The sequence below is a fragment of the Cupressus sempervirens genome, chromosome 9, assembly GCF_028749045.1.
Source record: "Cupressus sempervirens isolate cs-2001-9-10 chromosome 9, ASM2874904v1, whole genome shotgun sequence".
NCBI classification, from domain to species: domain Eukaryota; kingdom Viridiplantae; phylum Streptophyta; class Pinopsida; order Cupressales; family Cupressaceae; genus Cupressus; species Cupressus sempervirens.
This window is the reverse complement of record NC_143126.1, coordinates 777990600-778005557: the sequence shown is the minus strand read 5'-3', so window position 1 is coordinate 778005557 and position 14958 is coordinate 777990600. Positions and strand designations below refer to the sequence as shown.

Sequence of the window (14958 nt, the reverse complement as noted above, 5' to 3'; positions counted from 1 at the left end):
ACTCAGGTCCATAAATGCATCCAGGTCCATATGACAAACCAGGGTCATACCCCGGTCCATAAATGCATCGAGAAATAATCTTGACATGATAAGTCACCCAAAAGTAAAACCAAACATTTTCTGTTTTATACAATTTTTTAATAGGCATACTCAAGCCATATCTAACCTGGGTCAAAATATTGGCATGCTGCCATACCTGTACCAGCAGCTGTCGTAGTTGGATTGCCAACCAAGTTCGTCATAAACAAACCAAGAATGGACCTGGATGGGGACCAACAGAAGAGAAAAGTGGGTCATTTTGATACCTACTAACTAGTTCAAACTAGGCTCAGTTACAAGGGGTCTGGGGGAAGAAAAAGGTTTAACACGGAATGATACTGCTAGAAATGCCAAATTTGGTGCAAGATGTGCACATAGGTCATGAGATATTCTATGACATGGACCATATTTTAAGTCTAAATCACTCTGTTAATATTGGACTGATTTACCTTGTAGTACCATGAGTACTTAACAGCTTTCAAAACCAAGTTCTTGAAATAACACCCAACGTTGAGGCTGTAGAGTCATATTTAACATATTGAGCAGTAGTACAGATCATGTTAAATAACTTATTTGACTTCTAAGCAAAATCTTGTGCACAAGAGCACCATACATGTTGTAGATATCCAGTTCAAATATTCCGTAACAACTGACTAAGATGGCTTGACATGCTGTATATATAATGTTCATACATTACTTAATAGATAACTGTGACTAAGATGGCTTAACATGCTGTATATACAACTCTAATTACTGTTTCTTGATAAGCAAGGTAAGCATTATACAAGTACTAACAGCTAAAAAAATTGCTTCCAATCTGCAGAAGGCAAGATTTAGAGTGGCTAGAACCATACTACTTAGAATTAAAGAAACATCCAGTCTTTCATAACAATCAGTAACTGAATTGAGCACTGGAAACATTGATATTATCAAATTTTGGTGGCACTTATCAATTTCACATTCATATTGAAAAATAAGAAATGGATTCAAAAGCCTTTTCTCAACTGCCACTGGTCTTTTATATTACCTTTCTAGAAAGGTAGCCCATTTCAGTATGTTAAACACCTTCTTGAAATGAGAAAATGCATTGAAACCCTCAATTACATTTCCATTTAAAAAGGAAAGCTGACAGTAAAATTGATAAAACATGAAAATATTTACTAAATGAAACTAGAGAATTAAAAGCATTACTCACATACTTGAGCATGTTTCATTTAAAAACAGTTTTAAGCCTAAATTGGAAAATCCTTTCTAATTGAATACAAAAATTGAAATTCTTTAGTCATAATTATAAGCATTATACAGCTATCAAGTTAGATTAATTCAAATTCTGTTAGATAGTAAAGCTCCCAGTGCAATTCAAAACTGAGTCTCCATAAATCGGGAAAACAGGGGAACTTTGATGTGTGCCATTTGAGAGTTAAAAGTTATCAGAATTTATTTCCCAAATTTCCAATGTGATCAAATTTCCTGAGAAATTCCAAAATAAGATGAACTACACTATACTCTTGTGCTTCCAAGCTTCCGTTCAAATAGGCGTCGTAGGAGGTACACTTGAAGAAGGCTAACACCTATAAGAGCCACTGATTCAAAGAATGCTTTATGAATGACCCTTCTGCTCATGGTCTCATTTACTGCGGCAGAGATGCATATTAGTACTCAATACATTCACCTAAGAGAGATGTCTCTAAAAAATTTGTTTACGAGATATTAATGTAAATTATTATGTCCCAAGGAAAAAGAAACATACTGAACCACACAATATGCACTAATACATTTAGCTTTAGGTTCTAATTGTGAAGGTCAATTATAACATACTGATTGCTTGACGTTCAGTTTGAGCCTCAAGCCAATGCTGCTCAAATTGTACCGTATAGAGGGCTTCTTCTAATTTGGCAATTTGTTGCATCAAAGGATTAAAGTGATCTGCATAATTCCAATAGAGGATTGCAAACTGATTGAGCTTGATGGGACCGCAAAATACAGAAAATATTGTTATTTTAATACTATTACAACTGACCAGAAAAGGCTTAAAAATATCAGAGAAGTTCACCACAAAAATTTTAAAATATTTGAATTTTTCAACAGCTTACCATCTTTTGCATGCTCCTCATAGTATGGAATATGGCCAACGTGTATATCAAAATCAATAGTTTCATGGTAAGGAGATTTGTTAGTAAAACAAAACTGATAAAGTCCTTGACTGTGCGCCACAAACTCAAACTTATCCTCTGACTTGTCACGTGAATCATGAACTTGCTCACCAGAAGGAGCTTTCACCTGACAATGTTACACATGTTAAACACTGAATAGATCACAAAAACATTATAAAGTTGAATTATACTTAGAAAAGATATTCAATAACTAAATTGCACGTTAAGAGAATAATTTGAATACTTATTAAAGAACATGTAGCAAAAATTCACAATAGTACCATTTACACTCATTATATGAATCACAGTTATTTTATTTTTATTTTCAAATATGAAAGAATTTTGAAAGGCATGGTCAGTAGCTGCTAAGAATCTGTCACCAAAAGTGTATGAAATTGATTTCATCAAATGAGAGACGTGCTAACTTGATGCATTGATAGACATTGGAAAGACAAATTGGGTGAAGGCAGTGGAGTTGAGGCTAAAGATGCAAATGTGCATTTGCAACCATCACAAATTTACTTTCTTTGTACTAAACTTATTCGTGGAAGGAATTCCTCAAGCTTGTGGGTACTAGATATGTCAGCTAGTTCATTTTGTTAAAGAGGAAGCTTGAGGTCCAAGGGGGCTTTAGAATTAATGGTAGATACTTCAAAGTGAGGTAGATGGCTAGAGGCAAACACACGTGAAGGAAGAAGCGAGAAGTAAAAATACCTTGGTGATGACTGGTGGTACTGGTCCACAATGAAGTAAGTGATTGTCGGTTTTGTTATTAAATTTGCAAGAGTTGATTGATTAATGTTTCTAACTTGCAAATTACTTTCATTATTTGAAATTGCAGGACTCTATCATTTGAGTCCTATATTCTTAATCTTTCTTATGATTTTATTTTGTAACTTGTTTGCACTTGCAAAAATGTCTGCTCTTTCACTGAATCTGTTGTGCAAAACATAAGATATACTGATACAAACTCTCCTAGTCTTGAAGAGATTTATTAGACCTTCGATAGCATGCTTGGAAAAATGAAGCAATCTATTTAAAGAAGGGATCATACTTTAGGATTTTATGATAATTATCTAGCAATCTATTTATTGCAAGGATCACGCTTTGGGAGTTTATGGTATCTTATGCCCATTTTGATGCAATAGTGGAACATAATGAACACCCCAGTTCATCTGGCAGCATAAGCTATAAATCTCAAACCATATCTAGTTAATCCTAGAATAGTGCCCCCATCTCATAATGAAAAGGTGAAAGCAGGGAAAAAGCAATCATTATGTTCGATAGCATGCTTGGGAAGATGAAACAATCTTTTTATAGCAGGGATTGTACTTTGGGATTTTATGCTAAGTGTCTAGCAATCCATTTATAGCAAGGATCATACTTTGGGATTTTATCATATCTTAGGCCCATTGTGATGCAATAGTAGAACATAATGAACAACCCACTTCATATGGTAGCATAAGCGATAAATCCCAAACCATATCTAGTTAATCCTAGAATAGTGCTTCCATCTCATGATGGAAAAGGTGAAAGCAGGGAAAAAGCCATCATTATGTATTGAGCCATCTTCAGTTGAAGTTAGAATTTCATCCACATGAATAAAAGATTTATAAGGATATCTATGGTTAGAGGAATGTGTTTGGAAAAAATAATAATTTGTAGGCTTTCAAAATGATTAGTAAGCTATCTATGATTAATCCACTATCAGCTGAAAGAAACTGAAGGCAATTCATCTCATGTCAAAGATCTTTTATTTCAGTTGGAGCCAGGACTAGATTTAGATGTAATTCTCTCTGTGTTATTTTCCACCAAGGCTATTGTGAGACATTAGCAAGACAATGAAATTTGATGCCATGTATTCCCCATTGATTGCTAAATAGGAAAAACTCACTAAAATAAATGAAATTATAAATGCTGTTCTATAGCCAAACAATGATAACTAATTGGAAGATTAAGGAATCGGCAAGACTGTCCAATCAGAATACAAGTATGCTCTTACTTGATTCTGAGAAGGCATATGATGAAGTGGAATGGTCTTTTCTTATGACAGCTCTTGACGCATTTAGCTTTCCAAAAGGCTTTTACCAGATGGTTAACACAATATTTTGAAGGATGCAGTTGCCCAAGTGGATGTAAATTGTTTGTTATTTGAACAATTCATCTTGTAGATATCAATAAGGCAAGGTTGTCCCTTGCTCTTGCCTTGTGGTTATTTGTGATTGCCTTAGACACTACTTACTACCTTCTAAGCAATTCAAATATGAACCCTAAGATTACCTTAGACCACTTAAACACTCAATTTGTGAGCAATAGTATTCTTTTTGTCAATTTTGAAAAAGTTAAATTTGAAAACTAACGCCCAAACTAAAACTCTTTTGTGTGACTTTTGAGGCAAAAATGTTTACGGTGAAATACGTTATGCTATGTTGGGAAAACAACACCACAACAGCTTGCTAAATATTTGTTCAAACGGGGAGGCCCAGACAAACAAGTTAGATACCTTTGTATCCCTTTTGTTCTATATACATGTTTGAATAAAATGTGAGACTGGATTAAAGGGAAAATATATAAAAAGCTTGGTATATGGAATAAGCAGTAGCTATCTTTGGCACGCAAAATTCAAGTATGTCAAAGATACTCTTCTCCTACAATCTACACCTCTCCTCTATGTGATTGTTTAACATCTACCAAAATTATGAAATTCAAAAGATCAGAAAGTCTATATGGTTTGATGGTAAAGGCAACAAAAAGAAACAAGTGATTAAGTGGGATTGGTGCTGCTTAGATAAACCTGAACAAGGTTAAAAATAGTAAAAAAGATCCTACAAGATAATGAATTTAATAATGGGTTAGCTGTTTCAAAACAAGCTAAAACTTGGAAGCATCTACCATTCTGACATTGCTTGGCAGAGTTCTTTGTCATACCCCTCCTAAGATTAGAGCTTTCTAACACAAATCAGAGCACTAAAAGGAGGGCCAACTAAAAATAAAAATAAAATATAATTTGGTTAGTTTGTATCCTAATCAAACAGCCTACTAGAGCAAAATAAATAATAATCGCAGCTTAAAAAATCAAAACCAAATTGATTTAATAAGTGCAAGGCCGACCCAAATATTGGGCATAATTATTTAAGAGCTGAGCAAGGATTAATAAGATTATTAGAGACTAAATAAAGGAAGCGACCAAGGGAATATAAAGATATACAATACAAAAAGGTAGGAAGCTTCATTTTATTGAAGGCATCAAAGAGATCGGATCAGATATACAAATCAGCAATCGGTAATTAGTAGATTGTTAATCCCGCAAGAAATTGGTACACAATATGGAAGAACGATCTTATATAAATAATTTTTTACGTCTTTGGCCAAGATACTAACAAATTTGCTAATCTACTTATATTTCTATAATAATGAATTTATCTATTCCTTACAATCATAGGTGAAATCAGAGGGAAATATGTTAGGGAGAGGCAGCAAACAGATTTCCACAACCTAAGCACACCACCTCTTGTTGGATGGACAAGAGTTCCTAACACTTGTGGGCCTAGGAGTCAAATTGTCTTCGTTGGATTTTCCTCACACTTGGGCTTAGTTTTTTTTAAATAATCTTTGGGAGTCGTGTCATGCTTCTCCAGACTTTCCTCACACTTGGCTTTAGTTTTTTCAAATAATCTTTGGGGTTCATGCCACGCTTCTCCTTCCAATCCCTACTAAGGTTGATTGTGGGAAGTGAATCTTTAGCCTAGAAGCAATCATGTATGGTTCAAAAGGAGGCACATAAGGTAGAGGCGGCAGACCTGTTCCCACAATGTAAGCACACCACCCCATGTTGGACTGACAAGAGCTCCTGTCACTTACGAGCAAAGGGGTCACATTATCTTGGTTGGACGTTCCACTCTCTTGAACTTACATATGACGAACTTTCCCCAAGCACCCTATCATGCTTTCCCTTCCAATCCCTACTATACTAGGTTTTTTGGAGTGAACTATAGAATAGAACCAGACAGTGGTACTAGTCTTTGTTTCAGTTAATATTATTTGTTAATTTACACTTAAGTTCAATAACTATAAATGGATTAATTATGCAATATTAGTTGCAAACAAACTATGTTTGGAATTCCTACATAGGGCGAAAAATCAGGTATACCCCATGTAGGGAACATTACATTCTTGTATCCTTTGTTGAATCCAAAATTTGTATTAAATGCCAGCCTTACATAGCCAGTGTACACTGCAGATTTATGAATTTTGTAGTGGTCTGATGTTATTTGATGACCCTATGCAGTCTACTAGACTATTACAATGTATATTTTTGTCATACTGTTATTGGGTGACCTTATGTGGTCCTATAGTCTGGCATGATGAACTACTAAAGCTGCACTTTTTTGCCTATTGATAAACTATCTACGATACAAAAGAAAAAAAAAATTAGTTATAATCTATTAACTATTAACCTATGTCATGCAATAATATTTGATGCCCTTGTTTAGTCCTAACATAGGAACTTTTATGTTTGCCCCCCTTTAACAATGTTCTTTAGATGTCGATTTCCACTTGTCAATGATGAGGGTTTTTGCACCCCACCAACAAAATAAAGTATATCATGCATATTCTCTCCTCTCTTGTCAAAGGCAAATCTCAAATGATGAGGATTTTGATCAAGTGAGACGACCCCAAGATTGTCTATGTCTGGTCTTGAATTAGCATTGCTGATTTCATAACTGAACTTAAGCAAACATTTTTTAACTACAAATGTGATTCTCTCTCTCATTTTATTTAATTGTTTAAAAGTAACTAACAAATGGGGAGGGATTCAAAATGCTATCTAAGACTTCTAAGAACAATGAAAGTGATGGATGATGTTTCAGATAGACAAATCCCACAAACTAATTTCTGCTTCATCAAACAACTCACAACGCCATAGAAATAGAATGATCTTAAATGAAAAGAAAGATTTTAAAATTTTAAACATATATTCAAGTACACAATGTTGTCGCAACTCAAATATGCATTCGCAATTGAACTAATGCTAAAATTGGGTTCACACTAACCCTATGCTATACAAAACTTACATCAGCAAGATACAAAGTATGGACTGGAAATCCATTAAATATCTTCACATGTAACCATTAACATCACTGAACTAAAACTAAAATTGAAGAATAGAAACCATGCATACATTGGAAGAACACAAGAAGATGAATCAATTGTAGCTAACCTTACTATAGGACAAAAAAACAATACCCTACCCAAGGCGCCATGGGAAAATTACACAAGTACCCAAATATTATTTTTACTTTTCAATATTACATCTAATTTGAATTTGAAAATTCCCCATTCCTTTTACAATAAAGCGCATTTTGAATATTTCTCCTTTAGATATTTCATCTTCACACATGACTTTCTCCAAATTTATCCATTTGTATTTCTAGAAATTTTGAAATTATCTCTTAGAGCTTGTTCCATGAATACATTTGCCTATGAGTAGGGATGTTGAAATGCCTTTGCAGTTGCACTTTGTTGTAGTAATCTTGTAGCTTTCATCAATCTTGAAAGTCTATAATGGACCAACACCCTTCTATCCCTCTCTATGCATCTTGCATGTTGTCATGTGGGCATCAACATGAAAACATTGTACACCCATCATTGCCAAAACATTCACATTATTGGCATAATCAAGAACATCAAAATTCAATTCCATTATAATCAGTCATTGTTTCTAACAATAGATCCTCCCAACAATCGTGAAACATAAGCATCTTAACTACACATGGATTGGTATCAGTGGATTGGGAACTTGGTATTGTGTAGGAAGATTAAATTCGTTTTAAATATTTGGATAAGCAATACCTCACTACGATGGAATATTGGCTTGGATGAGCATAGGAGAAATGGATCAGAATTTCACAATGTCTTTGGATCAGCATTTACTCATTCTCATGGATTGAGACTTTGGAAAATTGGAGAATTGGATTCATGGCTTTGAAAAAAGGATGTTAAACTTCTCCTGATACCCTGGGTTGGCAATTTGATCGTCATGGAATGCAAAGAACTTTCAGCTCTCATTGAACTAGCATTTTTACTCTTAAGATGAATGCATTTTATGTCTTGAAGAGGAGTGGCAGGTTTGGAAGGCAATCAAGAATTTTGATATGCCATGGAAAGGCGGATGTTAGAGGTCTTGGAATTTGGAGATTTGAAGGTGGAATTGGAATGTTTGGGATTTTAATGTTTCTTACAAGTTCCAAGATGTGGAGGTGTTACTGGAATTTTGAGATTTGGAGGTTTTCATTGAATTTTGGGATTTGGAGGTGGATGAGGAAACAATACCCTACCCAAGGCGCCATGGGAAAATTACACAAGTACCCAAATATTATTTTTACTTTTCAATATTACATCTAATTTGAATTTGAAAATTCCCCATTCCTTTTACAATAAAGCGCATTTTGAATATTTCTCCTTTAGATATTTCATCTTCACACATGACTTTCTCCAAATTTATCCATTTGTATTTCTAGAAATTTTGAAATTATCTCTTAGAGCTTTTTCCATGAATACATTTGCCTATGAGTAGGGATGTTGAAATGCCTTTGCAGTTGCACTTTGTTGTAGTAATCTTGTAGCTTTCATCAATCTTGAAAGTCTATAATGGACCAACACCCTTCTATCCCTCTCTATGCATCTTGCATGTTGTCATGTGGGCATCAACATGAAAACATTGTACACCCATCATTGCCAAAACATTCACATTATTGGCATAATCAAGAACATCAAAATTCAATTCCATTATAATCAGTCATTGTTTCTAACAATAGATCCTCCCAACAATCGTGAAACATAAGCATCTTAACTACACATGGATTGGTATCAGTGGATTGGGAACTTGGTATTGTGTAGGAAGATTAAATTCGTTTTAAATATTTGGATAAGCAATACCTCACTACGATGGAATATTGGCTTGGATGAGCATAGGAGAAATGGATCAGAATTTCACAATGTCTTTGGATCAGCATTTACTCATTCTCATGGATTGAGACTTTGGAAAATTGGAGAATTGGATTCATGGCTTTGAAAAAAGGATGTTAAACTTCTCCTGATACCCTGGGTTGGCAATTTGATCGTCATGGAATGCAAAGAACTTTCAGCTCTCATTGAACTAGCATTTTTACTCTTAAGATGAATGCATTTTATGTCTTGAAGAGGAGTGGCAGGTTTGGAAGGCAATCAAGAATTTTGATATGCCATGGAAAGGCGGATGTTAGAGGTCTTGGAATTTGGAGATTTGAAGGTGGAATTGGAATGTTTGGGATTTTAATGTTTCTTACAAGTTCCAAGATGTGGAGGTGTTACTGGAATTTTGAGATTTGGAGGTTTTCATTGAATTTTGGGATTTGGAGGTGGATGAGGAATTTCAGGATTTGGATTTGGGTTCTTAGAAATTGGTGTTTAGGACTTGGAAATGGAATGGTGGTCAACAAGTGAGTCCATTTTATGGAAGTTTGAAATTGAATGAAGAAGCATGCCAGGTATGGATGTAAGGTGGGGATTTTGAGGGTTCTTGGATTTTCCATGTTATAACAATATCCTCACTATGAACAAATGGGCACCTTGCATGGTGGAAGAATTTAACCATGGTCTAGGAGTAACCCCTTTCTTGGATTTTCTTATTTCATGCCTGATGCAGAGTACCGTGGAAAACAATTCAACCTTCAGGGATCATGCTGATCCAACCTTCATTTCATACATTAGAGGCCTTAGCAGTTACCAACATCAAGTTCCATAACCATTCAATCAACTTCCCAATCATTATCCTTCCTAGGATTCAATCATAAGGCAACCATTTAAATACCAAAATCCCTCAAGGCAACATCATAACCCAACATACCTTAGATAATCTTCCACCAACCATACCATCCACTGACCATACATTAGGCTCCAATCAACACATTCTTGATCTGTCTTCTGCGACACAAACTTGTTAGCATCAAATAAACTTCTATCATCGTCATTCCATGAATAACATGTAATAGCCCTTCTATGTTGTCCTAATGTCCATGCCTGCATACAAACATTATTCTAGCATCACCAATCAACAAAGCTTCTTTATGAAACATGATCTTCAATTCTCTGTCCACATCCTAACAATAAATTGTGTTACTGTCCTGTCACTGTCCTGTTCAGATAGTCATTATCCTAGTCCATAACAATGAATGCAACTTCAATTGGATACCCTTTCCATTATGTGATTACTAACTGATACCTTATTATCATCTGCTCAACATATCCTTACCAATACAATGAAGGACCAATCAACAAACAAGAAACGTCCTTTCATTATTGTGACTGTCCTTAACATGACAGTTTTCTAGACCTGTACTCTCTAACCCATAACTTCCCAACAAGACATCGTTATATAACTAGCTTTGGTGAGAATGTACAGAACTAGGATTGAACCAACATATCTAAAAATTGTCAAGATCCAACAGTTCAATAAAAAATTATGCCCCCCGTACAGAGACTGAATTCGACTGTCACAGAATAAGAAAAACATGCAATCATTCCCATCTAGAGCATTAAATTGCTTACTCTAAACAACACCATTTGATTCCAAATCAATTGCATATTGAAGTACTCTGAGTCTACCTTTGAATGAACCAGGAAACACAATTTTTCATCCAGTATCAACAACAATATTAACAAGCCCTTTGGACAGGCTCTATAACTGAGGGTTTAATGACAGTTCATAGGTAAAACCATAGATCTCTCACCACAAGCAACAACAAATGGTCAAACTTGCTTCACAAGAGAGTTAAGACACCATTCTATCATATCCAATTGATTAGAGGGTCATTTTAATCCATTCACTAACATAAATATACAAAACAATCAAAGAAAGTGCGCTCCAAACTTAACTTTATTTTCTGATCCTCAGTATATTTACAATCCATGGTGGTACATAGTGTTTGTCATGTATTTTTGCATACCTGCAACAATCCACCAAATGACCTGCAGGGTGGAGACAGGTAGAGGCTAATTAAACAAGTACTGCTCCACACATCCTCTAACTTGACTCACTACTTTGGATTCAACCTCTACATGACTTTTATAGTGCAATTGACAGTTTTTTTATCTGTCTAACTACCAATGACCAACCAGCTTCCTCATTTGCAACTTCGGCATCTTTTGAAACTCCATAGTTAAGCACGCTCAGGCTGGAGTAGTACTGGGATGGGTGGCCTCCCGGGAAGTCCCGTTGCTTTACCCCTGTGAGCACCACCTAGATCCAATGAGTGCTAAGTGTTCCATTTATTCTCATGAGAGATGGATTCATGTTGAATCACTACTCATGAAACATGGGTCAATGAGTTTGACTCAAAAATCACACAGTTAAATCCTGATAGCAATATCACAATCTTTTGAAGAGTTACATTTTACAACTTTTGTACAACTCTGTACTTTATAACACAAATGACCTTGTAACTTGTGTGAACACCTTGGGCAAATCCAAATGAACTAAGAATGACATTTTACAACATTTTACCCCTCTTATGGTCTTGTTCACATGATTTGGCCTTATGGACCAACCTCAGACCTTGATAGGACAAGTTGACAAGTTTTTCAGCTTGTATTAGATAACTTTATATAATGACTTGATATGCTTGTGTGCATAGGTGCTCCTGCACCAATGCTTCCCCACCATGTTCAATTATACAGGGGATTTTCCAATGTCAAGGATTTTCTTTGTCGTGAATTTTCCATTCTTTTGGGTTATCCAAAGCATGGCCTCATCCCTGCCTTTACTAAAAGCTCACCATTACTTCCTAATCAAATTCTCTTTTGCTGCAAATTGACTCAAGGAAATTATTTTGTGCATCGAATAGTTTGACAAAGTCCCCTCCAAGGATGGATGTCCAACATTTCTTGTTTAGTACTTCCATTCTTTTGTGTCCAAATGAGTTCTTTTATGTCCAAAGGATTATGAAATCAACACCTAAGGAATCCATGGATTTTCCAAATATCCATACTTCTTCCTTAGTCATATTTCTGTTTTATTTCACTCAATTCCTCCATGAATTAATCAACTAAAACATTCAATTCAAGTTGCAAATCATGGCAGCTTAATTCATTCCACACTTGATTTTCCAATTCCTTGCTTCTTCTTGACTTATTCCTTAAGGATCTGTTTGGTTCATGGAAGATGACAGGAATTGGCTTTTTCGTAAACCAGATTTTAAAAAATTTACGTTTGTTTCAAAATTGGCAAAATGGAATTAGAATACCAGACTTCTAATTCTACCTCAAAACTAGATTATCAGACTTCCCACTGGGAACTAGGAATTGAAAATCAAAACCTAGTTACACTTTTTGAAGAGTGTAAAAAAATTAGATTGTACTATTTTTTGGAGTCCACCTATAATTCCAAGTTTTGAATGCATTGTACTACTACATTGTTTACCTAGATCTGTGTTGGAGCATAAATCGCAAGTATGCCCTACAGGATTTTAATTTTTAAGGCTTAGAAAGGATGAGTAGTATTACATGATTTACTTCTCTCTGTAAATTTCATGAGAGTGTCAATTTCAATTGGCAATGTTTTTAAAAATTTGATAAGTTTTTTTCTGATCTGTTCTGTCAAATCACAGATCTTTTATTATTTTCATGATCTTGGCTGGATACAAAATTGCAACTAAGCCCTGATTAAAATGTTTGAGGGTTTTGAGAGTCGTACTAGCAAGGCAGGGGAGAATGTCTCATATCCTTTCATAAGTTTATAAAATTTAATCATTTATTTTCAATGTGATTTCATAATCTACTAATGTGTGACCTTGTGCTTGACTATGGTGCTAAAGACTGCTTTCATCATTACCTGCAACAAACCCCAAATGGATGCTACATGACTTTCTATTTTACCATTGCTAGATGTATTTCTATTTTATCACTCAATTGAAATTGTTATTTTCATTCTACTTATGTCTCTGATTCAAAATTTAAGCCCACAGGATTAAAAATTGATCAAAGAACATTATTAGGAATGAGTAGAGGAATCATGCGAAAAAAAGAGTTAAAAAAGAGAAAGATGCGAATTTGTGAGAGATATGTAGTCTAATTCTGAATTCAAACTATTTCATGTGAATGATGTTAGAAAATAGATTTTTGCATTTAAGCCATTGCATCTTAATGATGTTACAGATATGATTTTGATTCTATTTTCAAACCATTACATGATTCTGTGTTCTAATTCCGATTCCAATTGGAGGAATCAAACGCATAAAAATGTAACTTCTCACTCATCTTCTGAGTGAAACAAACAGTTCAAATAAAATCCCAAAAATAGGAATTTAGATTTGCAAAACCTTGATTTGGCTAAATCCAGATTTGTAGAAATCTCGATTTCTACAATTCCACAACCAAACACACCCTAATGTAAAGTCACAAAATCCTTGTCTAGAACCCATTGAAACTTGATGTCCTCTATCGTTTATTGTTTCCAAAGGGAACTTAAGTGTCCTAACAAGTTTACATCTCCATTACTTCTTTATTTCCCAATCCTAAGCAAGTTTTTAGTTGCACTTAGCCTCTTCTCTGTTATGCAAGATACTTTAAAATATGCCTGAACAGAAACACTCCAAACAAGGAGAGATGAAAAAACACAGTCCTAACCTAAAGGCACGAACAGGGTTGGAGGTCCCTGTCCATGAATAGTTGTGTGTACGAAGCACACCACTACCAATAATGCGTCCAAATATGAAAAATCCTTATAGTTCCTAAAAAAACTTCTTAGTTTTCGTGTGCCAATAACTAGGATGTTGATAGATCTAATGAGATTTGATTTGCACCTACTAAACCCAATCAGCACAAAGCCTATAAATCTAGCATTCCATGCTACCGATTTCTTTGACGTGTTATGTCAAACAATCATGCCTTGCCTATGCTTTCACATTTTGCATACATGTTGCAACTAGAAGCTCAATTACACAACCAGCCAATTTTTGCCGACTAGAGGGATTTCAACTCAACTCGTGATATTTCAATATATGTTGGTTGGGCATTCCTCCTAGAAATAGATTTGAAGAGATTTATTGATTAATTAACAAGCAGATGCGGATGCGAATTTGGATGCGGATGCGGGAAGCAAGCGTACGATACATGATTGTGTGTGTATATGTGTGTGTGTGAGACAACCCTGTTCCATCTTTTCAAAATTTCCCTCGATATGTGTAATTTCTTACCAAATTGAAAGATTTGAGTTTCTATGAAGATATCCAAGTCCGCCTGCCATTTTTTCATTATATCCAAATTCCAAACATCTTAACCACATCTTTTCGTAATAGAACTGTGAACAGAATGACTCCACAGCTTCATCAATGGTTACTTCTACTGGAAATGGTCCAAAATTAAGACCACATAGATACAAGCATTACGTATTGGGAATTCCATCATCCAATCATGGGAGATGAAAAACCAGTCCTTTTATTGTTTTGTGTATATGCTCCATCTGGTGGATGTGTTTCCCATAGCATGCCACTCGACCTATGGTGTCTTAATCTTTCTACCCGATAACCTTCATGGGAGTCATGCCATCCAATAAGCTTTGGTCACACTATATTAAGAGGTGTGTCTTAGTGCTTCAATCCCATGCGGACTTGGCTCACACGGCATTAAATCACCAACATCAACCAAGGCAATGGTGCCAAAACTTAGACAACCAAGGTAATGGTGCCAAAACTCGCATCATCTCCTGCCTCCACTTCAGATAGCGTCA

General features: G+C 35.2%; 1 protein-coding gene across 1 annotated transcript in view; it reads right to left on the bottom strand.

Annotated features, from left to right (window-relative positions):
* Positions 1–1263: 1263 nt before the first annotated feature.
* Positions 1264–14958, bottom strand: part of P24BETA2 (emp24/gp25L/p24 family/GOLD family protein) — a 30721-nt gene continuing 17026 nt past the window's right edge. Inside the window, exons 2-4 of the mRNA XM_089802033.1 lie at positions 2133–2319; positions 1858–1965; positions 1264–1673 (exon numbers count right to left, since the gene is read on the bottom strand). Of these exons, the coding sequence (XP_089658159.1) occupies positions 1540–1673; positions 1858–1965; positions 2133–2319 (429 nt within the window). The 3' untranslated portion in view covers positions 1264–1539. The remainder of the gene's footprint in view (positions 1674–1857; positions 1966–2132; positions 2320–14958) is intronic.